The 24,652-nt window shown below is 33.4% G+C and overlaps 1 protein-coding gene across 2 annotated transcripts; it reads right to left on the bottom strand.

Moving 5' to 3' along the window:
* Positions 1 to 8,358: 8,358 nt before the first annotated feature.
* On the bottom strand, positions 8,359 to 24,303 carry LOC133194385 (keratin-associated protein 9-1-like). 2 transcript variants are annotated; one of them, XM_061330349.1, is made up of 13 exons: positions 24,081 to 24,303; positions 21,452 to 21,542; positions 20,727 to 20,849; positions 20,458 to 20,493; positions 20,002 to 20,115; positions 16,411 to 16,512; positions 15,512 to 15,562; positions 15,213 to 15,314; positions 14,269 to 14,370; positions 13,823 to 13,909; positions 13,555 to 13,689; positions 13,145 to 13,305; positions 8,359 to 9,164 (listed from the first exon to the last, which is right to left on the bottom strand). In XM_061330349.1, exons 1-13 carry the CDS (start codon positions 24,154 to 24,156, stop codon positions 9,139 to 9,141), a joined length of 1,206 nt encoding a protein of 401 aa, XP_061186333.1. In that variant the 5' UTR covers positions 24,157 to 24,303; the 3' UTR covers positions 8,359 to 9,138. The 2 variants fall into 2 exon arrangements, with proteins under 2 accessions (XP_061186333.1, XP_061186332.1); XM_061330348.1 differs by having other exon boundaries at positions 13,555 to 13,692; positions 24,081 to 24,302.
* Positions 24,304 to 24,652: the final 349 nt, after the last annotated feature.

A 24,652-nucleotide genomic window follows, 5' to 3' on the forward strand; every position in this document is an offset into this window, starting at 1 on the left:
CAGTATTCAAGCTCTAAAGTCCATTAAACAATACAAAATAGGAGCAGAGCAAACACGGACCTCAAAAACATCAGAGATGGGATCAGGTGCCATGGAGGAGTAAGCATCCCCTGCCGACCGGTCACACCTGCCGTATGCTCCTTGTCATGATCGGGAAATAACGGAAAATCCGTCGACAATTCAATGTGTAAATAATGGCCTCACAATTAGTATGAAAAATGTCAGTCGGCATTTGACTCCATGATAAATTGTATTTGCTGACAAGGTCATTGTATCGACCATAGAACTTACGAAATGATGACTTTAAACGAGGCTGCTGATATTCTTGTTTCATCAACTTGCTTGTCAATAATTTACCTCGTTTTAGAAATTGTATAATCGTAGAGCATGCTCTTGCGTATCGAATCAACTGAGAGATATAAACCCCCTATGCAGGTGATGAAGGTATATTGCTGCATAAGTAAGGGAGGTTGACGATTGAAAAGTTAAAGTCATCACGTTTATCATAAAGCTTGGTTGTTAGATTACCATTAACGTCTTTTTCAAGTAAAATATCCAAATATGAAACAGATGTGTCAGATTCTGTGGTATCCTTTATCCCAAGCTCACCGGGATATATCGTATCAACATAAAAATGGAAATAATCATTGTTAATTGACAATACGTCGTCGATATATCTAAATGTCGAGCTGAAGGCCACAGCAAGTGTTTTCTTCTTTTCACGTACAAGATTTTGGACAAATTCTTCTTCAAATGAATACAAAAAAAGGTCTGCTAATAACGGGGCGCAATTGGTACCCATGGGAATTCCAATAGATTATTGGAAGACTTGGTCTCCAAAAACCACATAGATATTGGCAATCAGAAACTCAATCATCTTTTTAATGTCAACTTCAGAGTACTTGTGTGTACAATCAGAATGTTTTTTTAACAAAATAATTTTGCAAATGTCCAATGACAAGGTAAGTAAATTTACGAGTTCCATTTTTATTGAAAAAGCAGCTGTCAATGATATCAAAAAACCTGGACTTTAATTTATCGTGGGGAACGGTTGTGTATAAAGTTGAAAAGTCGTAAGTTTTTAAGCTGTTGATTTTGGTAAAATCTTGTGTTTTCAAATTTTCCAAAAGTTCCTTGGAATTTTTAAGTATTCACATCTGATTTACACCACTTCTCGAATATATTGTTGCACAGTACTCTTGAAGTTTCTCCTTCACTACTGTTAATATCTTAGTGAGGAGTAAAGAAAGAGGCTTGGTTGAACATTTACTAGAACCCGCTATGTATATTTGTTTGTAAGGATTTTTATGAAGTTTCGGAATCCAATATAGATATGGTAATTCAAATTCATTTTGGTTGTTTGGAATATTAAAAATATTCAAAACTGAACTAAAAAAAGAATTTCTCTATATATTCCTATGTAAAACTTAATCACCCATTGTGGCCTCACCCTACCCCTGGGATCATGACTTGAACAAAATTGATTTTGTTTCTGTTTGTTTGTTGGTTGTTTAACGTCCCTCTCGAGAATTTTTCACTCATATGGAGACGCCACAATTGGCCAGTGGAGGGCTGCAAATTTAGACCTATATACTCGGCACTCAGGGCAATTGAGCAATGAGGGATCTTTATCGTTCCACCACCGACCCAGTAGTTCTTGAGACGAAGATTTTGAGAGAATTTTTCCTATATATTCTATGAAAAACTTTGAATTACATACTGTAGCCCAACCCTTCCCCCGAGGGACATGATCTGAACTGATCTCGTGTCGTTGGACAAAAAGAACTCTTGTGTGATAATCAGAGCTTTTGAGATGGGACAATCATAACCTTTATTGTGGGACAATCGGAACAAACAACTAGTATCGTGGGACAATCGAAATTCATGGAGCAATCAGAAATATTGTAATCAGAAACAATAATAACTATTCTAGTGTAACAATCAGAATTCACTTGTTATTGAACAATGGGAACGCTTGTTGTGTGATAATCCGAATTCTTGTTGTAGGATAACTGGAACTCTCTTGATGTTTGACCATCAGAACTACGAGTATTGTATTGGGACAATTGGAACTCTTGCTTTGGAACAATTAGAACTCTTGCTTTGGAACAATTAGAACTCTTGTGCGACAATCGGACCTCGTGTTCTTGAACAATCAGAATTGTACTTGTTGGATAATTATATCTCTTGTGGGACAATCGGAATTTTGTTTTGGACAGAGTGCTGGACAATCACTTGATGTGAGACAGTCGGAACACGTTTGCAAGTTTCCATCAAAACCTCTAGAAAAAAATTCTTAAATTTTGTAAAATATTGATAGCAGGGGTGCTGGGCTTTCAATTATCGAAAATTATCAAAACTGGGACGTGTAGGAGGCAGAATAACAAAACAATACATTTAATTAGAATAAGTCAACATGGTAAGATGTACTTTCAAGGGAACCTAAAATGACGAGGGATTTTAAAGAAGTCAAAGTTTTCGTCATTTACATGTATTTATAAATAAGTCGGATAAATTTATATCCTTCATGATTCACAATATATCACCCACAGCTGAATTGTGTCTATTAATGAGGTTTCAGTTAAAGAGGTGTGGATTTACAAATGACATCAATTCAATAGTAACCGTCTTTAGAGCACTATACTTTATAATGACATTGCCTTGAAAGACATTTGAAGGAAGAGAGGGACTAGAAATCAGGGACTGGTATGGAGAGGAAGGAAGACACCTACTTTGAATTTTAACACCAACTTCGTTTTTCTGTCGATGTTTATTGTTACCTCATCCATAACTGAGTCACCAAGGTTGATCTTTTAACTAATGCTGTCTATAAACGCTTCTGCAGTTACCTTCAGCTTGAAATGTGCGCGGTTTAACAACTGGACGTGGTCGGCTTCAAACATCTTTTATCGTTCAGATTTCTTCCTAACTGAAATGATCTAATCATGAAGTAAAATCATCAGCATCTTATCTCCCATCTCCGCTTCTCCAAAATCCACAGCAATGAGGTTCTGCTTTATTGTCTATCTTTTTGTATTCCGCTCCCGACCTTATGACCAACTAAGGAACTCAATCAACCGCCTGAGGTCAGAAAAACTGTAGAAGAAATGTGCAGATCAGACAAAAACAGTGGTGGAAAAAAAAAGTAGAATCATTCTTATGACTGGGAAAGAAAAACTAGATCCCCACAAAATCTAGCTAACAGCAGATTTGAAGGAAACTTCTCAAAGCTTTCAGACAAAATAAAAAATGAGTTTGCATCAGTGTCTATTAGGATCTGAAACCGCGTAAAAGTCAGGATGAGGCAGAACCATGACCAATTCCCATCAAATTCATCATTACACCAGATGAAGTGGTAGAACAGCTTTCGAGCATCAAAATATCCAAAGCTATGGGCCTCGTTTTCATTCCACACTGGATTTTGAAATAACTTTCAAACACCATCGAAAACCAGTATGCGCTATATCCAACAGCTCCCTGAGAGAAAATTTCACTCCGGCAATTTAGAAGAGAGCGGATGTTGTCCCTATACGTAAAGTAAACCCTTTAATCAATTCTGCCAAATATTTCCGACCAATATCTCTCACACCAATACTTGCAAAATTAATGGAAAAAACATACCTACAACATCTAAGATTAGCATGTCCCAACATCGTTCCTAACAAATATGGTGTTAGGAGTGGAAGCTCGACCACCCACACTCTTCTTAAGATTCTACAGCCTGCGCACGAGGCCAACGAGGACAGTTAAAAGTTTTTTTCGAATGTTGCGCATTGATTTCAGCAAACTTCGATCATATTGATAACAATAAGGTATTGAAAAAAAGAAAACAACGGCATAGACTTCAGGTATAAGTGATTGGGTTTAGAAGCTTTTTATCCAGCCGTCAAGTTGTCTAGTCGCCGGCGTGGCGCATTGGTCAGAGCGTTCGCTCTAGAGTTGCGGAGTGAGGAGTTGATCCTTAAGTCGCGGGTTCGAATCCCACTGTGGGACGTGGAGACAGGTCCTTCGGATGAGACCGTATAAACCGAGGTCCCGTATCGCAGTAGCTGCTGGCAGGAAAAAGATCCCTCACTGCTCAATGGCCCTAAATGCCGGGTATAGGTCAAAATTTGTAGCTCTCCACCGGCAAGTGGTGGCGTCTCCATATGAGTGAAAAATTCTCGAGATGGACGTTAAACAACAAACAAACAAAAAAACAAACAAACCCAATTACCGTCAACAACGAGTGAAAACTAACGATGTAAAATCCGAATGGACAGAAATCAATGGAGGAGTGCCTCAAGGAACATTAATATTGTGCAGCCCAGAATTATTCATTCATGCGGTGGCCGACCTAAAACAAGCGTTCCAAATGTCGAGTTGACAAAAGAACCATCAGAATTACAACAAACAGCTGACAAGTGGTCCTAGAGAAAACTGTACATCAATACTTTTGAGACAAAAGAACATGATCTCATTTGGAAAGAAGCAGCTGATTCCTCGTCCGATCAAGGAGGGTCAGGAAATTAAACGAGTAAACGAAGCCAAATTACTAGGCGTAATCATTAGCTACAACCTGAAATGGGATGTGCATGTAAAATATGCTGTAGAAAAAACCTTCTTTTTACTTTCGGCAATCGCCAGTTAAAACATGCAGGTGAGACCAGTGTGTGAGTATGCGTGTCCGGTGTGGTCACCTCATCACATGTTATGTGGTCTTTCTGCCCTACGTGGTTTGCAATTGCCAGTCGAATATATTGTGGCTGTTACGATTTAAATGTCTATCTGACCTTAAAGGTGCTTGGACACAGATTTGAAGTTAATATTTTCTCAAAATTTCTGTATAATTTCACGACTTATATGTTGCTATAGCATTTCATACTGAAATATAATAAAAATCTTATTTCCTCTCGAAGTTATTGAAACTTCAAATTTCTGGACGCGTTTGATTGACACATCCTTGCAATTTCACAAATTCTAATTTTATTCTTAATACTTAAGAAAAGTGGCAATTTTGTTGTGTATTAATGAAAAATATTCAAACTATAATACAGAAAATTCAGAGTAGAAATGTTCGAAAGCAAAACCCACTCACAGTATTGTCAGTCCGTGCTCAGTGGTGTGTGCAAACTTTAGCAATTGAACAAACCCGATGAATCGTAAACATTAACAATAACAGAACTCTTGCCCTGTTTACAAAAGCAGTTTACGTTTCACGGGTGCATTCAATTTGTTAAACTCTGTACACAACACTGAGCACGGGCTGAAGATATTAGTGAGGGGGTTTGCTTTCGCACATTTCTACTCTGAATTTTCTGGATTATAGATGTAATGTTTTTCATTAATACACAACAAAATCGCTTCTTTTCTTAAATATTAAGGATAAAGATAAAATTTGTGAAAGTGCAAGGATGTGTTAATCAAACGCGTCCAGGAATTGGTAGTTCCAATAATTTAATTAAAAATAAGTTTTTAATTATATTTTCGTGTGAAATGCTATTGCAATATATAAGTCATGATATTATACAGAAAATTTGAGAAAATATTAACTTCAAATCTGTGTCTAAGCACCTTTAAGCTCCAAAGTACATGTAACATATTATTACATTTTTTTGTCAAGAAATTGTCGTATCACATTGTAAATGAGATTATAAATGTATAATGATCAGCAATGTGTCATAAATTTTAATGAACCATTGATCTTTGAATTATGATCAGATGGAGGAAGAGAAGTGTACTAAAATGATTTTTCTAGTTTCAATAATAGGAGGACAGTCATTTCATAAACCTTGTACATTTTATACATTTACTTTCACCGCTGGTAAAAACTTCTTATTTTTTGAGGATTTCCACATGTATACACGTCATGTGCAGGTCGATATGTTTGTAATCGGAAACGAAGTTAAATTTCTTTGTGGAGAGGTTGAAGAGTCCAGCTATGCCATATACAATCTGACAGAGCTGTTTGTCAAAGTTCCGAAAAAATGTCCGTAGTGACATTGATTGGAACAAAGTTTGGACCTGTCCAAAGTATTAGGTCTGGAAAAACCTAATCAGGAAAGCGGAAATTTTCCATCTTAGAAATATCTTTGGACTCATGAATCTTCAGCTTCTGTTTTGCATTTGTTGAAATGGTTTCAAATTGTTCTCGTCTCTCTCAAGTCGCTTTCTTCATCTTCGTATTCTTGTACTAGATTGTCCACTGCTGCGTGCCATTGTTTACCCTGAAGATTCTAAGTTTGTATGTTGCCTGAAATTCGTCTAATTCGTCTATTTTATTCTGTATTTCCTTCCCAAGTCGTAAATTTTCTGGCATTTTCTGTGATTTAATAAACTCGGCCTCTCGGCTGGATGGCTTAAAGACAACTCGGCCTCTAGCTAGGCCAGACAGAAAGTGCAATACAATTGTACTGGACCTCGAGCACAAGATTTCACACCTCAGAACATCTTGTGCCCATTTCTCATCGTCACTACCTTTAGCCATTTCCCTTTTGTATCACTGTTTTTATGTCAAATCTGAAAACAAAACGTTATGACATCAAAGATGTTTCCTTGAAATGATTGGTAGAGGCAGCTAAGTAGCTTACATTTATTAACGCTTGAATTTTATCGCAGTATTATACAAACTAAACACCCTGAATGATTAATCATGAAATATAATAATAAGGTATTTAAACATTTACTAGTGAAAGCTTTTGTCAAATGCTCATAAATTTTTACTAGTTACTTACAAGTTCTTTACGGTTAAGTCGGGGGACTATGGCATGTCAAAATTAACAATATTAGATCTTTTCCATTTGTATTGTATAATTTCACATTACAAGTAGAAAATTATAGAATACAGATGGAAAATTATAGAAATTATAAAATACAAATAAAAATTATACAAAACAAAAGAAAATTATAGAATATAAATGGAATATTATGCACTTCAAATGGAAAATAATACAATACAAATGGAAAAGATTGAACATTGAAACGTTTGACATGCCATAGGGGACTGAAGGTTTTGTATCTTTTGTCTGTAGGTCTGTCTTTCAGTGTTGGTTTTTCAGATGAATCTTTGTAAATAGGTTAAAATATGATGTTCTTGATCAGTGTCTTTCGAGCATCACCAGAAAAAATGTGATGTGTTCCGGTCGTGAATTAAAAAATCCTTTCGTGTATTTTACCTTTGCAGTTGTTTTTTAACACCAGTCGTAATGTTTATTATTAGAATACATCTGTCTGTTTACAATTTAAACAGGGTTTACGAAGTCATGATATCATCTAATGTCCAATCGATATTTAAACTGCACAGATAATGATACCTGTAATAACCTGCAATAACTTCACCGGAATTATGTTCAAGTTAGCAGTCTGCCTTTTTGAACAGGAATGCAAAATGAGCTGGATGCGTGAATTAGATAAAATAAGTATACTTTTTAAAAACAACTTTAAAACTTAAAACAAAATTTAATGCATCTTCAGTTTTACTTAATTTCTCCAAACCTCACCAAGTATTTGCTGTGCTATTTATTGATTCGTTAGGAGATATGGATTCAAAACGAAAGTAGGTTCATGATATTTCAATGCATATATTTCAAAGTACATGTACAAGTAATTAAAATATGGCATTCATTTATTATTAAACCAAATTTACGTTTTGTAATCCATACCTTTCTTTTTAACAATTTCCTCGCCCGTTTCTCGATGTTGTTTTAGGCCATATATAACCTATAATATTGATCTGCTTAGTATTCAGCTTTTTTATATTTAGGACTGGTATTGGTATTCAGCTGTTTTATATTTAGGACAGGTATATGTTTTCACCTAGTGCTTCTTGTAAAGCATTTAAAATCATAACATGAATAGACATTGTTCTGGCCTTAGAAAAACATTGTATAAGTTTCTCATAGTCATTTGCATAGCTTCTCAAAAGAAAAAAATTGGGTCTTTAAGAAATAACGTGGTCTGGAATATGGTTGAGTGAAATTTTGAGCAAAGTCCTCTAATTCAATTATTGTGATTGCTGCAAAACGCATAGTATGAGTTCTTTGAAAATTTTATAAAATGTCTTTGACCAATTGCTTAAATTAGCAGGTTTATTCATTTGTTTGTCTAAATACAAACTATATATGTTTTAAAATTACAAGGATGTAATTTTGCAAAGAGATGTCCAAAATATGCCTGAAAACCTCCGGTTTTGAATACGTGTAGTGCTTTGTCCAGTTCAGTAGGTATTATTTTTGAGTCATTGCCTTTTTATCTCTTGGAATCTAAAGATTCCTCAACATCTTAACTCTTCTTCATATTTCTTCTGCTGAGACTACAAAGCACCACTTGATCTTTCAAGGTTAAGAGAATCTAGTCAATCAATTAAAAAAAGAACAAAGGTAATGATAGATTACTTTTTTAAATCAAAACTCTAGCTGTAAATAGAACACACTTCGTGACAAAATTCGGTGAATGATACACAGTAATTTTCTATAAAATTTTTATGTTTATTTGGTTGATGTTAAAAGTTTCTTTTCTGCGATCCTTGGTTTCCATACAGTAATATTTAAAATACCCTTCTATGTGGTGTTAAAAAGAATCCCCGTACATGTATGTTGGGGAGTTTTATATTCACTATTGAAAAATAAAATATTTTGAAAACAATTATAAGAATTGTTACTTTGAATGATTTTTGCAAGTCCACGAAGACTTTAATTTTAAATGTAATATGAGTGCAATACTTTTCATACAGAAAACGTGATTTTTTAATAGTATAATAGAAAAATATATACAATATGATAAATGTTTATATCAAACAGATAGGAGAAAAAAGTACCCAAAGTTGATTTAGTTATTTCAGATAAATAACTTTTGTTAATATCCTTATTCCTACAACATTTTAACTCCTAAATTTATCAATTTTGATTCAAGAGTCGATGGTAAAATAATCAAAAATCACACTTAAAAATATATATTATGTATATTAGCATAAAAATATTAGCATCGTAAAAACTACTCCTAAGTACTCTTCTCTGGCTCTCAACATCCTTTCTGGCAAGAAGATAGCATTTCACCGATTACTGGAAGAGTTTTGTGTAGGTAAATATAATAGAGCATGTTCATTTAAGTCATGAATGGTTGGTTCAGATCAAATTCATGAATGATGCAAGTTGGAATGCTTTAAATTTTCTGATATGGTTCATGATCTACAAAGGAAAAGAAGTCTTCATTAATTACTGTCACACATCAAAAAAGGTTAAATGTAAAATATGTAACTCATATCTGCAAAATTTGAATTATGAATTGTTTCTATTAATCCTTTCCCTCCTATATACAGGTACGTAGATATGACAATTTTTAATTGAAAATGACTCCAAATCAAACAGACATAACAGATTTTAGCTGAAGGGTTGCTTTTTAATACAAATTTAAAACGCTTTACTGAAAGTATTTCTAAATTTGAAAGACCTACAAAACGATCAATTCTGATAAAAGCATATAATATGTTTCAAATCTCATGGTTAAAGCAACTTTATTTAAAATTACGTATGAATTCTTTTGGATAGAATTAATGTTTATTACATCCTTAGAAATAAAAACAGTTTTTTGACATATGCCTGACGTCACAATAGCCGTATCAGCTTCCAGGGCTGATACAGATCTGCAGGGCTGATACGGATTTATATCACACCCTAGTAGTTTGAATCTTAAAAAAGTACTTGATATAATACACCTATTTTTTTGTTAACATTTTATTAATTTTAAATTAAAAATAGGTAGCAACTGTTCTTTCGCCAAGCGCTAGGCACTTTGAAGTGAAAGTTGCGGGTCTTTCGGATGAGACCTAAAAAAGAGGCCACGTGCCACGGTAGGCGTTGGCACGATAAAGAACCCTCACTGCTCAATGTCCCTGAGTGCCGAGTAAAGGGCTAAATTTGAAGCCCTTCACTGGTAAATGGTAACGTCTCTATACGAGTGAAAAATTCTCGAATGGGATGTAAAACAACACTAAATCAATCAATCATTAATTTTAAATTACTTTTCTTTCATATAATAAGCTACATGTCAGTAGTCAGTCCATGATTTTTAGGTCTTCCGTTTTCAACGGAAGACCTATAGTGATTCTACTGTTTCTTCTTCTTATTATTATTATTATTTTTCATTTTTATTTTTCTGACCTTTTCAAATCGCGATATCTCAAAAACTACTCGTTCATTTTCAGCCAAATTTTCAGGAATGATTTGTTATCTCATGCCATTTTGAAATATTGAAAAAGTTTGGAAAAATTTACTTCCGGTCGGGAATTATTACGATTTTTCACTTTTTCCACTAAAAATCTAGTCCATGAATGTTCTCAGAAACTGTTAAAGGTAGGAGTCTGAAACTTTCAAGTATGATAGAATTTGGTTTGTAGATGTGTGATGGAAACATTTCGTGTGTCGTCGTAACTTCCGGTCGTCACAGGAAGTGATTTAAAAAGGGTAATTTTTTGAACTTTTTTGTTTTTCAATATTTTTTTATGATGTTGATAGGCTTAATAAAGAGTTTTACAAGAATGCTAAATATGTAGTTTGTTTAAAAATTGATTAACCCATACTCTGAATATTTATCATTTTTCAATTTTAAGAGACGGTGTTTGATAGTGTAATTGTTAGCATGTTGAATTTTCTAGTGGGCGATCTGGATTCAATCCAAAGAATTTCCGAATTTTTTCTCACTTTTTGGGGCTCAAATATAAGATTTTATCTTAAGGGGGGGGGGGGCTATGTCTTTAGACGTCAGAGCAGCGGTGTTTGACGGCACAATATCAGCGTGTCTTTTTATTCCCTCATAAAGAGTTTGCAGTTTAATTTTGCACTAATTAATGTGCATAGATGCAATTGTGATATGACAAAATGAGGAAAACATGTTGGTGCAAATGTATATGTAGCTAGATACCTATGCAATTGTATCATAAATTGGAGAGTTGCGGAATTGTATTTTGAAAGTAGAATTTGTTACTTTCTCATGTTGATTGAATAACATATATAGCAATTTCAAATGAGAGAAAAATAAACTTCAATGATATTTTTCTTTGATTTTAGTAGGGCAATATTCCTTTATAGATGCAAGTTACAGAACATAATAGGTATCAGATTCCTTGAGCGTCATATGGCGAGACGTGTTTTGTTGCGAAACATTCCAGTCTTTTCATTAATGTGTTACTAATTGGAATAATCCACTTTGGGGGTAAAGAGGAATATAAAATGTGTAAGAAAACTTAGTGCTGCCTTTATGTTACTTGCCCGTATACGATATGTAATATGTACAGTGTGATAAATATACATTCTTAGACTCGAAAATCAGGCTACAGCAACATATTTTTAAAAATTTCATTGAAGCTATCACGTACTCTTATTCAATTGAAGACACATTCCAAAGAAAAGGCGCGATGATTTACTCGTGACGTTTGGCGCGAAATAATGTATCTTGACCCGCCTTTCACAAATGGTCTGATGCAGTAGTGTAGAAGTACAGAAAAAGATTACACGGACATGTCTGAATTTGGAATTGCATAGAATAGAAAGTTGAATGCATAAAGAATAAAGGAAGTAAACACAATAGTTTTTTTTTAGTTTTTATCAGTAACAGATTATTTTCTCTGCTATCAGTTATTGTTAAAACTCAAGTAACAAATCCGATGTAAATCTACTAGTACTTGTACAAAATTTAGCTGGCAAGTTTTCATCCTATAATTCCACACTATAAGAAATAAAGATTAACCTGCCTGACACTCGTTACTCCAGGGAATGAGTGCAAGGTAAACATCAATGATGGCTGCTACATTGCGCTAGTGTAGTGGTATCAATATTAAAGAACAAGGTCCACTTAGGGCCTTTTTTGGCCCTGTGAATTTCAGAAAAACTGAAACTTCTTTGACAATGCATTAAATATCATTTAGACCTTTGATGACTGCGTATCTATCAAAATGACGTAATTTTCTGGCTAGCCAATGCATTATGACGTCATGAAATGCGACATTTTCCTCATATCGTGAAAAATTCTACAAAACAAACCAATTTTTAAAGCTAATTTTTCGATATTTAATATAGAGCGTAACCTCTGATCTTAAATATGCAACTATAAAATGATAGAACTTTTTCTGAGGATTACAAAACCTGTTTTATTATTTAGATCAGAGGATGCAATCATATTATTTCTCTTCTTTCTTTTTTAAGCTAAAACTTGCATCACTTGATTGCATCTCTTTCGCTGTTTTGAAATATGTTAGATTCCACCGGAAATAAAACGTCAACTTCCGGTCTATTGCTCGGCAACAGTAAACGATTGAAGTCTGAAACTTTCAGGACTGATAGTCAGTGATCAGTTTATTTGAATCGTGACAAAATCTTGTATCGCCGTTACTTCCGGTCGTGACAGAAAGTAATGCAAATAAGGGAATGGTTAATGGTTAGCACGTTGGATTTTCAGGCTGACGACGAGGGTTAAATCTCCAGAGTGTCTGAATTTCTTTTATCACTTTTTCAGTTTGAGTTTTCTTTTTTTCAGAATCGGACGGAAGACCTCTCATTGCTCGCAATGAGTTTCTAGTTATTTGTATTTTTCTCAGGTTGATATGTGCTGTATTTTATTATAAAGTATGTAATAAACATAATAAAACATACCCTTTCCACATCACATCCTGTATCAGCCCTCGACCAATATCAGCCTCGGGCCTTCAGCCCTCTGGCTGATAATGGTATCTCGGGCTTATACAGGATGTGATATGGAAAAGGGCATGTATTTTTCTCTCTTTATTAAAGACATTTATTTATGTGCATCTTGGCAAAACTTGTGAGTAGCATCATTTTGAGATTTGAATTAAAACGTTAAAAAATATGGCCCTGCACATTTCACTATCTCAATGGCCAGTGATCTTATAATCTTATAATCTAAGATATTAATTAAGATTCATTTGTTCAAAATAGGAAACGTTTATATCTCAAAGGAATTAATTCCCTGAATACTTATCACACTTTAAGTAAACTTGAAGGAAACAAATTAATTTCCCAGAAAACCAGTAAAAACATGTAATACTTTATCAATAAAAGATACCATTGAGGCATTTTCATTATTTCCGCTATAAGATTCAAATACCAGCTTTCATATTTGATTTAAGTAATAATAACTTGAAACTCAGACTTACAGACATATGCATTCTGCTCTGGGACTGAATGCACTGTTTTTATGATATTTGGAGTTCCTGGAAGTCCCCGCTGGCGGGAAATAACGTACACGACGAGCCCGACTACAATAACCAGGGTACAAATTGTACCTAAGACAATGAAGGCGATGCTGGCAGCAGATCTGATCATATATAAGTATTTGTGTTAACATTTAACTACACATTTGATAAGATAAGAATACAACTTAAGAACAAATCTAGCTGAGGTTATGAGCTTCCAAATAATCAAAACTGCATGGCTACTTGTTTTAAGAGATTCCTCCCAGTTAATCGTTATGCAAAGAATTCCCTTTGTCTTATAGGTAACCATCTGCTACATCTTTAAATTTAATATAATTTAAATCATTAATTATCTGATAACTGTATCATACATTTGATGGCCTTGTTTTTGTTGATAGATCAAATCACAGCATTTGCCTCCACAACACCCATGAGAACAGTATACATAATCTTCTTTCTTATCATCGAAACACAAAGTCGAGTCTGAATGCTGCGTGCTGCCGTCTCTACTAATGATTTAATATGTAATTCCTCAAGTGATAGCTCAAAAAATTTCCTTGTATATAAATTGTATACATAATAGTTTAGAATATCAAGTTTATTTGCGATGAGTGATAATGATACAAAAGAAGGACTAACCTACAACATTCGTCACCGCAGCACCCCATTGGACAGTACTTGTAATCGTGTATATTGTTCATCCAGCACATGGTGGAGGATGGGTGGCTTAAATTAGCAAAAGAAAATCAATGAGATTCAATGTTTGACATGGATTCATTAATTTTCTTCTTTTTTTTTTTTTTTTTTTTTTTTTTTTTTTTTTTTTTTTTTTTTTGTTTGTTTTTTGTTTGTTTGTGTGTGTTTTTGCTTTGTAACTCAAAAAGCTGATATTGGCATTAATATTATACTGAAATAACCTAACCTCAATAATGTATGTCACTATAACGATATAAACTTAAAAAATTCGCTTTGCAAGATCAATATATATACTTCCCAATTTTTTTTCTGCTAAAAGAAGAAGCATTATGCTTGAGACATGTTATTATTAATGCTATACAACTTCGTAATTTTTCTAAACACATTACCTGCAACACTTTCCGTTACAGCAGCCATAACCACAGTAACGGTAACTCTGTTCAGCTTCGATGTAACAGATCGTCTCCCCTGGGTGGAGAATATCACTTTCACTGTAACAATAGGTTATAACGAAAATATTCCCGACAGATACTGCAAACAAATAACTGAATGCATGGATTGGTTTATATTTCTCTAACTTATTTTGGTTTTAAATGATGCAATAATCAAATAATCAAAGCATTAAGAATTGTAGACTTTCTGTGATGTTTAAATATCTTCTCTTTTGCCATTATTTTAATCATAGTTAAGGACGTTAATGAGAAACTTCGAAAAATTAATTTTATGCAAGTAAACATATTCATTTTACTTAAATAAGCATAGATTTAGTTGTATTTTATGACAGGAAAAAAGTTTGTATGTAGCAAGTGTCTTGAACAAATTAAAACGTGGTTAAACATTGACAATGGACAAACACTGAGCAAAGTAAAAATAAATGTTCATTGTAATAGTGAACAAAGAGTAAACTTGTGGAAAACACACCACAGGGTCTACTTCTGATAAAGGTACAAGTTAATTTAGCATTCATTAACAATAGTTCACCTCTACTTCAAATGATTATATATATCTATATGTGTGTAAAATTCGACTAATTAACAAATGAATCAATCAATCGCACAATTGGTCACTTTCTGAAAAATACTCTCCGCAAGGAATACATGTAAGTTATTGTGTAACATGCATGCTCTACTGAAGCATTAATATCCCTGGAAAAGTATTATGAAAGTGATGAATTAGCATTTCTTCTAGAATGAATTCCAGTAGAGAACAAGCCAGACTGATTTCAATCTAATGATTCGGGAATGTTGGTTTACAGTATGTATGTTTTTTTTAATTATTCACTGGACTTAGAACACAAGAAATTGAAGTATAATACTGAAAAAAAAACTCTTACTTGCAGCATCTTCCAACACAGCACCCTAGTGGACAATGGCGATAGTCGTGGACTTCATTAATGTAGCAGAAAGTGGAATCAGGGTGTTGTGTGGTGACATCACTTAAGTAAACAGAACATGATTTATTTTCTATTACGTGAACTTTAAATACTAAATGTCGTTAGCATGTTTTTCTTCTCTTAAATATAATTTTTATTTTATCAGAGATGCATGTATTTTATTCTAATAGTTATAAAAATATGTCATGGAAACCCGCATTTGTTTGTGTTTTCAACCATTGTTCTTTGTTTTCACTAACCTCTTCCGTGTTGTTAATTGACGACGGGTAGTAGTTCCATATTCACCTGGACTGAAATGTAAGTGAAAGAATGAAGATATGTATGGCAAATATATCTTTTAATTTTTTGGCACTTTAATGTTGTTGTTTTTCATGTTCCTAAAATAAGCAGGTACGTGTAAGTAATATTGGAAATGCTCACAAAAATTCACTGAAGTCACACAGAAAAGTGAATATGTGCATTTTATTTCTTCATAGTTAATCCTTATTATAGTTAATCATATCTTACAGGGAAAAAAAATCAAATCTCGAATGTATTTTCAGGAAATGTGTATAAAAGCACCAATTATGCATTTTCCAATTGAAAATTGGTCAACAAATATAATTCAGGTTGATAAACTATAGATATCCAGGCATGTTTCTTTTTAAAGTAATTATGCAGTATTTTTTCTTCTATTAATTTCAATTTTTATATAATATGTAGTGCAAAAATGCATGTGATATTATTGCAAGATGTCATAGATCATTTCCACTTTCATTTCATCCAAATAAACGTTGGTATCGAAGACAAGATTCCTAAAAATATATTTGAGATTTGATAATTTTTTCCTAAATAAGATTAACAATAATGATCAATTTTAAAGAAATAATACATACTATGTATATTCAAATAACATAACGATTTCTCTAAATATGCAATTAAGAAAAGTTTTTATGGGGTTAAAATGTCTACATTTTACAAGACTGTTTCTAAGACTCCAAAGAACCTGGAATCATGTAATATGCATGAAATGGATTTGTTGCATGAAAAAAAAAAATGTCAATTTTAAACTTCATTCTGAGAATTAATTAAAAATACTGATGTCATGAATGTTTGTTTCTGACTGAGGAGTGGATATCCTTAAAGAAAGAGGGCTTACACACAGCATCGAACTCTCATGGTGGTCCCACAGCAGCCGTGGGTACATCCATGGTAACATTTGTCTTCGATTGGCTTGGGAGACGGTGGGGTTTCTCCTTCCCTGGAGATAAAAGAATGACCTCATTTTGAAAAGAAGATTTTTTATCAGTAGAAAATATAGATGATGTTGAATAAGATAGTGTTAAACGTTATATTTCATAATCCAGTATGAAGAGAAGAATGATAAGTAAATCAATAAATGTTACAATACTGGTGTTCGTAACATCAAAGTGAGTTTGTTTTCAAGTACACCAGTGTGCTGTAAAACATAGACTGCATGTAGTATAATGCTTTATTTCCTCTTTTGAATTTGAGATGTTTAAAATAATGAGAGTTGCAGACTTATAATTATTTTTTAACCTTTTTTCTCAGCAACTCAAAAATTTATGTTCCTTGATTTAATGGAATTGAATTGTATATTTTAATTTCAAAATTCTTATGCAGAAATAATCTCAAGAGAACACCGCAAGCAATGAGCTCTGTTCAATAAGAGAAAGCTAATCATTATATCTCATCTAGAATATTCTTTATGCCTTCCATATGAAAAGAGTAAAATTCAGAGCATGGTTATTTCCTGCAGCTTCGATATTTTTGATTAAGAATACAAAACCAAGAATGTTTGTAGTTGTAAATTTTTCATTCATCAATGACACAACGGTAAACATATGAAAATTGTAGATTTATGTTTTTACAGAATTTGTATATGCAAACGCTTTTTTGAATCACCCATATTTAAAAGTACAGTATGACAACGATAAAAACACAATTTTGTCAAACACGTATGGTGAAAAATAAGGTAGAAACAAACACTACATTTTTCCTCTTCTATGAAATAGGCGATATTTTAAATGCACACGATTTACATGAATTGATAATAAATTTGAAGAAAAAGTTTATGGACCATCATTGTCAGTATAGAACAATAGCACCTGTAGGACAACCGTTAGATCTTGACCGAGGCCCCACTCTCACCCATGTCTGTAAGAAGATATATGTAGAGACTGTTTCTAACTAAAACACTCGGTATCAGAAAGAAAAACGATTACCATTTTGATTATATTTCATATTTGGAGATAATCAATGTTAGGAAAACTTTTCTGGTTTTCTTTAGTTCATTGATAGTATAGGTTTATCTATGACTATTATGTCTCAATCTAAGTTGAAATTTGGTTGCATAAACAAAGTCAATCCATCAAGCACATCGAGCTCCCATACAGCATCCTATACTCACCTTATAAGAATTCGTTTTTCATTACTACAATTATACATCGACTATTGCTTCCAAACTTTTTAATTACAAGAAAACTTTACAGGACCTTGATATCGAACATCTGAAACATATTCCTCCATCGTGTTCATGTTCTTCTTCACCCTATACATGTAACTATAGTCCTGCTGGAAACGTTATTACTGGTGACGTAAATATAGTTAATAATGAGGACCTTAGATCACTAATTTTAAAAGGTGCTAAATATAGGGAACCCCGATCCTTCAACTGGCGTCGGAATTTCATAAATATTATGGATTCTGTGGAGGATTACGCCAGGCGATGGGCCTGACATGAAAAAGAAGACCTTGACACTTTGTCTTAATGGATTAAATGTATCAGATGTATGTTAAAATCGCGCATTAAAAGATTGAGGGGCAATATGAGAACCATCTATCCTTCTGTATTCAATAATCCAGAAGTGAAAAAACAATTAGATGGATTACATGATCAGTATGTACTGGTCCCTGCTGACAAAGCAGGTAACAACATTGTCTTTGTTTGTAAGGCTCATTATATTAAATGTATTTTAGAGGAACTTAGATTTAATTCTACAAGTGGTAATCCAACTTATACTCATAGTTTCCTTTCTAAGGACGAAATTCTTCAAAAGCATATGTCAGTTTTGAATATTTTTAATATTCCAAACAACCAAAATGAATTTGAATTACCATATCTATACTGGATTCCGAAACTCCATAAAAATCCTTACAAACAAAGATACATAGCGGGTTCCAGTAAATGTTCAACCAAGCCTATTTCTTTACTCCTCACTAAGATATTACCAGTAGTGAAGGAGACGCTTCAAGAGTACTGTGCAACAATTTATTTGTGGATACTTAAAAATTCCAAGGAACTTTTGGAAAATTTGAAATCACAAAATTTTACCAAAATCAACAGCTTAAAAACTTACGAATTTTCAACTTTACACACAACCATTCCCCACGATAGATTTAAGTCCAGGCTTTTTGATATCATTGACAGCTGCTTTTTCAATAAAAATGGAACTCGTAAATTTACTTACCTTGTCATTAGAAATTTGCAAAAAATTATTTTGTTAAAAAAAATTCTGACTGTACACACAAGTACTCTGAAGTTGACATTAAAAAGATGTTTGAGTTTCTGATTGACAATATCCAAGTGGTTTTTGGAGACCAAGTCTTCCAACAATCTACTGGAAATTCCATGGGTACCAATTGCGCCCCGTTATAAGCAGACCTTTTTTGTATTCATATGAAGCAGAATTTGTCCAAAATTTTATGCGTGAAAAGAAGAAAACACTTGCTGTAGCTTTCAACTCGACATTTAGATATATCGACGACGTATTGTCAATTAACAATGGTTATGTCCATTTTTATGTTGATACGATATATCTCGGTGAGCTTGAGATAAAAGACACCACAGAGCCTGACACATCTGTTTCATATTTGGATATTTTACTTGAAAAAGGCGTTAATGGTAATCTAACAACCAAGCTTTATGATAAACGTGATGACTTTAACTTTTCAATCGTCAACTTCCCTTACTTATGCAGCAATATACCTTCATCACCTGCATACGGGGTTTATATTTCTCAGTTGATTCGATACGCAAGAGCATGCTTTACGATTGTACAATTTCTAAAACGAGGTAAATTATTGACAAACAAGTTGATGAAACAAGAATATCAGCAGTCTCGCTTAAAGTCATCATTTCGTAAGTTCTATGGTCGATACAATGACCTTGTCAGCAAATCCAATTTATCATTGAGTCAAATGCTGACTAACGTTTTTTATACTAATTATTAGGCCATTATTTACAAACTGAACTGTCGACGGATTTTACCGTTCTTTCCCGATCATGACAAGGAGCACACGGCGGGTGTGACCGGTCGGCAGGTGATGCTTACTCTTCCATGGCACCTGATCCCAACTCTGATGTTTTGCTCTGCTCCTATTTTGTATTGTTTAATGGACTTTTGAGCTTGAATACTGTTCGTTATCTCCATATATTTCATTTAATAATATATATGTCTTTCAGATATGAGCTTAATACGTACATTCCGTGTAGGCGTTGGCACATTAAAGAAACCTCACTGCTTAATGGCCGAGAATAGGTCTAAATTTGAAGTTTTTCACCGGTATAAGGTGATATCTCATATAAATGGAAATTTTTGCAAGGGACGTTAAACAACATTCATTCAAAAATCAATTTGAATATATCTGCAATTCCTAGTGAAGCGCTGAAACCCCGGCCCTTCACACTGTATAGTAAGAGAGTAGTAGGAGAAACGGTTCCACTCACCTACAACACTGTCCTCCTGTCTCCCCACAACAACCATGTTCACAATAAATAAAATCTGCAGGATACTTGCTGTTGTTGAAACAGAGGGTGGAATCTGGCTTCGGAGTTAGTGTCCTTCAATATACACAATAACGTAGGACTGCTTTTATTGAGAGTGGTTTTACGAAACACAAAACAAATTGTTTCTTGAATCTGAATGTTTTTTGTGAAACCATAATTATGATTTTTTCAAGTGTTTTGGTAGTTTCTATAGAAACTTTCTGAAGAATAAGAATTGATAATTAACCAAAATAAAAAAAAAAAACTGCATTACAAAATTATATTTTTTAAATTGAAATATGGCATTTTTCTTTCAGCAGGCTAAATAAAGCTTCAATTACTGCTTCCTAGCATTTACAAAACATTGTGAACATGGATTTACTGTTATAAATTTAAGATTGATAGATCAAGACATACCAGTTCTGCATTCTGTTAAATGGAGATTCCTCTTGTCTGCAAGATAAAGCAAAATACGTTCACGTGAGATGCAATTTGTTTTGTTTTTTTTTTTAAATTATTTTATATTTAAAAAAAATGCACTTAGGTGTTATATATAATTCAAAAATAATGAAAGATTTGAAATATATTTAGGGATGTTTATAAACGTAACAAATTGAAATGATTGATAAATGAGAATTTGAGGACTTTGCAAATGGTCCCTGATTTACAAATTCTTTGTTACTTACGTGCAACAACGTTCGTTCTGAGTGCCTTTTTCACAGCATCCGGTGGGACAGTATAGATAATAATCCGTGTTATGATCCCAGCAGATAGTGCTAGTCCCCGGGGGAGGCGGAGACTCTCCATTTCTGCAAAAAGCAAAGGCATTGACATAAATATTTGAAGACTTTAGAAGTGGATTTCTATTTTCAATCAAGAAATAAGTTTCAACTTGTTCCTTTAGTATTTTCTGAAAGTCTGAATAATAAAGTGACAAAAATGTCCTACCACAGACTAAATGACGAAATAAATATTTAGAACATAAACAATATCAATTTTTTTTCAATTTTTGTTTTACAATTTACTTTGTATACAAATAAATATCTTAAACTAGTCTATGCAAAAAGATCATATAATGCTACATAGTCATGTGACATAAAGAAAACCTTTTAAAAGATTTTGATAGAACATTTTCCAGAACTCTAGGTATCTGATATTTTTAAATACTAGAATTGAATTTATGGAGAATTATTGAATTATTTAACTGCATTGCATGTGCAAGTGTTGAATTTGCAGTTATTTTAGTTTTTAACATTTGAACTATGAAAAAGAGATTAAATTACGTTCTACACGTTAATGATTTTATCCCCTAACTGCAGCTTGAACTGACAGCATTAATTAATATATGCAGGATCTTCTAATTAAGGGTCTATAGCTACGATTGAGTGTCAGGTCTGAAAAGAATACATACTCGCAACATCTCCCAGCACAACAGGGACCAGGACAAGATGCCGTGTCCAGTAAATCATTGATAAAACATGTCGTCTCCGCTAACACGGTATCTAAAAATTGAAAAACAACACACACAAAATAGAAAATATATTTGAAGAGTAAACTTCCAGTAAAGATTTTACCTTGTAATGTTGGATTTGACTGTAAATTATTTAGTATTTTTGTTCAAAAACGTCAAAAAATGGTTCTAACGATGTCCATCTTCCCCCTTATTTTGTATATTTTGTTTACTATTGAAGAATGATTTTTCTTTACTGAATTCGTTATCAAACATTTTGATCTATCATGAAAAAAATCAAAATCATATTACTGATTATTAGTTTAATATACTGAATGCTTAAAACCAAATTAAAAAAAACTAGATTTTTTTTAAATATCACAAAGTGCAAAACTAGTGTCTGGATTAAAAGTCCATTTTCCAACCCTGGATGAACAAACAACTAACCTTTAAATCATGATCATTTTGTGACATTGTTAACAAGACCCTTTAATTCATCTTCGAAGCAGACCACCTTTAATGCTTATTTAGGCAATCCTCTATTCATGAAATAATAATGATGATAATAACAAGAGGCCCAGGGGCCACATCGCTCACCTGAGCACTATGGCTAGGAAAGAGCAGAAATCAGTTCAGTCTTGAAAGGTTGAAAGTTTAAATATAAAGTGGCTCGGGGAGGGGGGGGGGGTTCATAAATTGAACAAATTTGAATCTACATTATCTGAGGATGCTTCCATTTAAATATGACCAATCATGGCTTTGCTGTTCTTGAGTAGAAGATTTTTAAAGATTTAACCTATGTATTCCTATGTAAAACTTTGATCACCCATTGTGGTCCCACCCGACCCCCCCCCCCCCCGGGGGGTCATGTTTGAACAAACTTGAATGTACACTATCTAAGAATGCTTCCATATAAATATGACCAATCATTGCTTTGCTGTTCTTAAGAAATAGTTTTTTTTAAAGATTTTTACTATGTGTTCCTACATAAAACTTTGATCGCCTATTGTGGCCCCACCCTATCCCCGGGGGTCATGATTTGAACAAATTTGAATGTACACTACCTGAGGATGCTTCCATGTAAATATGATCAATCATGGCTTTGCTGTTCTTGAGAATAAGATTTTTCCTATATATTCCTATGTAAAACTTTGATCGCCCATTGTGGCCCCACCCGATCCCCGGGGGTCATGATTTGAACAAACTTGAATCTACACTATAGCTACCTGAGGATGCTACCATGTGAATATGACCAATCATGGCTTTGTCGTTCTTGAGTCAAATTCTATAGTCGAAACAATGACCTTGCTTTCAAATACATTTTGCTGTTAGGTCGAAAGTTGTCTAACATCTTTCATACAAACGTAAAGCCATTATTTTCATACTGAACAGACTATAGACTTCTCCGTTTACCCGATCATGGAAATGAGAGAACGGTTGGCGTGACCCGTCGACAGGGGCTGCTTACTTATCTCTGGTACCTGATCCATCTCTGATAGGTTCGTACTTGCTCTGCTGACAATTTTTATTGATTCTTTTGAGCATGATTACTATTCATTACCTTAATATTGCATTTAAAAACCCGGTTAACCAGAGGTCTCACATCATATACTAACCTCAAAACAACCACTTTTCAAAATGTGCCTACAAAGAAATCTGCTTAAAAATGCTACAATAAACAGTCTTGACTCCCCCCAAGCATAAATTCATCAAGAACATTACCTTAAGTATCAAGAGTAAGTATCTGCAATAAAATGTAAAGGTATCGAACAAAAATCATGCTCTAAAGACCTACTAAACAAAACAAATTGAGAGCAGAGGAAATATCTACACACATTAGATGCAGGTGCAGGTGCCATGGACGAGAAAGCAAACCCCTTTGACCGGTTTGAAATATGTATAATTCTGAAAAATCTTATCTAAATCATATGACCATGTCTGGAAATCCTTATCTTAGGCCTTAACGTCATTCAAATGATCATGTTGCATTCTATGGTTAATTAGTATTTGTGTTAAATATGCGTGTCTTTCATTCCTCCAATACAAAATTATAGTCTAACAAGAAGCAGCCACTTTGGAGCCATGTGAAATTAAGTTGATTTTTAATGACCTTACTTTAGAGTCAGCAGTCATCCTCTTACTAACTTTTGATATTTTATCATGAGTGAGCTTCTAATGTCTCTACAAAAGGAAGAAAGTTCACGCAGGCGAAAAGGGCAGTCACTCGTTTGGAGGAAAGATAGAAAAACAAAAAAGAAACAAATATATTTACCAATATATTTATCCATGGGTTTTATTAAATTTGTCATGGAACTATTCTACGTTCAAACATGAAACTTGTTCATATGTTTTAAACATTCTGTTTAAATCTACTTATTTGATTACTGTATTTTATCATATCCAAAGTAGTATAGTTTAATGGATATCTTTAAAGTTATTTTTAGACTTCTGTTTTGAAAACATACGATAAAAGGAAAAGAGCATGCATAAAATGTAGATACATGTATATTAATCTAAACCTGTTGTGAGTACTGTATGTAAATCATGGCAATGTTACAAAGAAATTAATAAATGTTGCTATATTACTTACCTGAACAAGCAAAAAGAGCTGCTAAAATCAATGTCGGTAATATATTCACCAAAGTCGCCATTTTTAACCAGTTCATAGACTGTTTTGTTGTTAGAGTGCACGTTTGTCAAAAATTGACATATATCCCTTTAAATTTTATACCAAGGCATTGGTGTGGTGTACCGTTTCTTTACCTGCTAAAGGTATATAACAATTGAAATAGATAAGAAAAAAACGTTTTATCACACTTCTCTTTTCGAAGGTTACCCGTGATGCATACTGGGTATCTTACCTAATCAACCGTGAATCCAATATGTAAACACAAAAATATGTGCATTCTTTCAGCTTGGTTTGATGAACTTTTTTATTTTGATGACTCAAGTGATTTAAACAAATAGCTACAATGTACTTTTTTATATTCAAGAAACATACGAAAATGATAGATACAAGCAATGTATGATAAACAAGTCATGATATCACTACAGAAAAAAATTTCAACAAAGGTATTTACCATTTTGTTCCTATTACGTACTTATTTCTTTTATTATAGTTTAATTATTATTGGAGAATGGTAGATAGTTTTCCTTTGAATG

The sequence above is a fragment of the Saccostrea echinata genome, unplaced genomic scaffold, assembly GCF_033153115.1.
Source record: "Saccostrea echinata isolate AGI-Se365-2 ecotype Australia unplaced genomic scaffold, CSIRO_AGI_Sech_v1 ptg000029l, whole genome shotgun sequence".
NCBI lineage: Eukaryota > Metazoa > Mollusca > Bivalvia > Ostreida > Ostreidae > Saccostrea > Saccostrea echinata.

Bases quoted from the DNA above. Each gene is read 5' to 3' on its own strand.
- LOC133194385 (XM_061330348.1), bottom strand. From the start codon at position 24,156: ATGAACTGGTTAAAAATGGCGACTTTGGTGAATATATTACCGACATTG. The intron at 20,116-20,457 runs GTATGTCTTGAT...TGTATATTGAAG, and splicing joins TTTAACAGAATGCAGAACTG to GACACTAACTCCGAAGCCAG. The intron at 9,165-13,144 runs GTAAGTCTGAGT...TTTCCTTTGTAG, and splicing joins AGAGCAGAATGCATATGTCT to ATCATGAACCATATCAGAAA.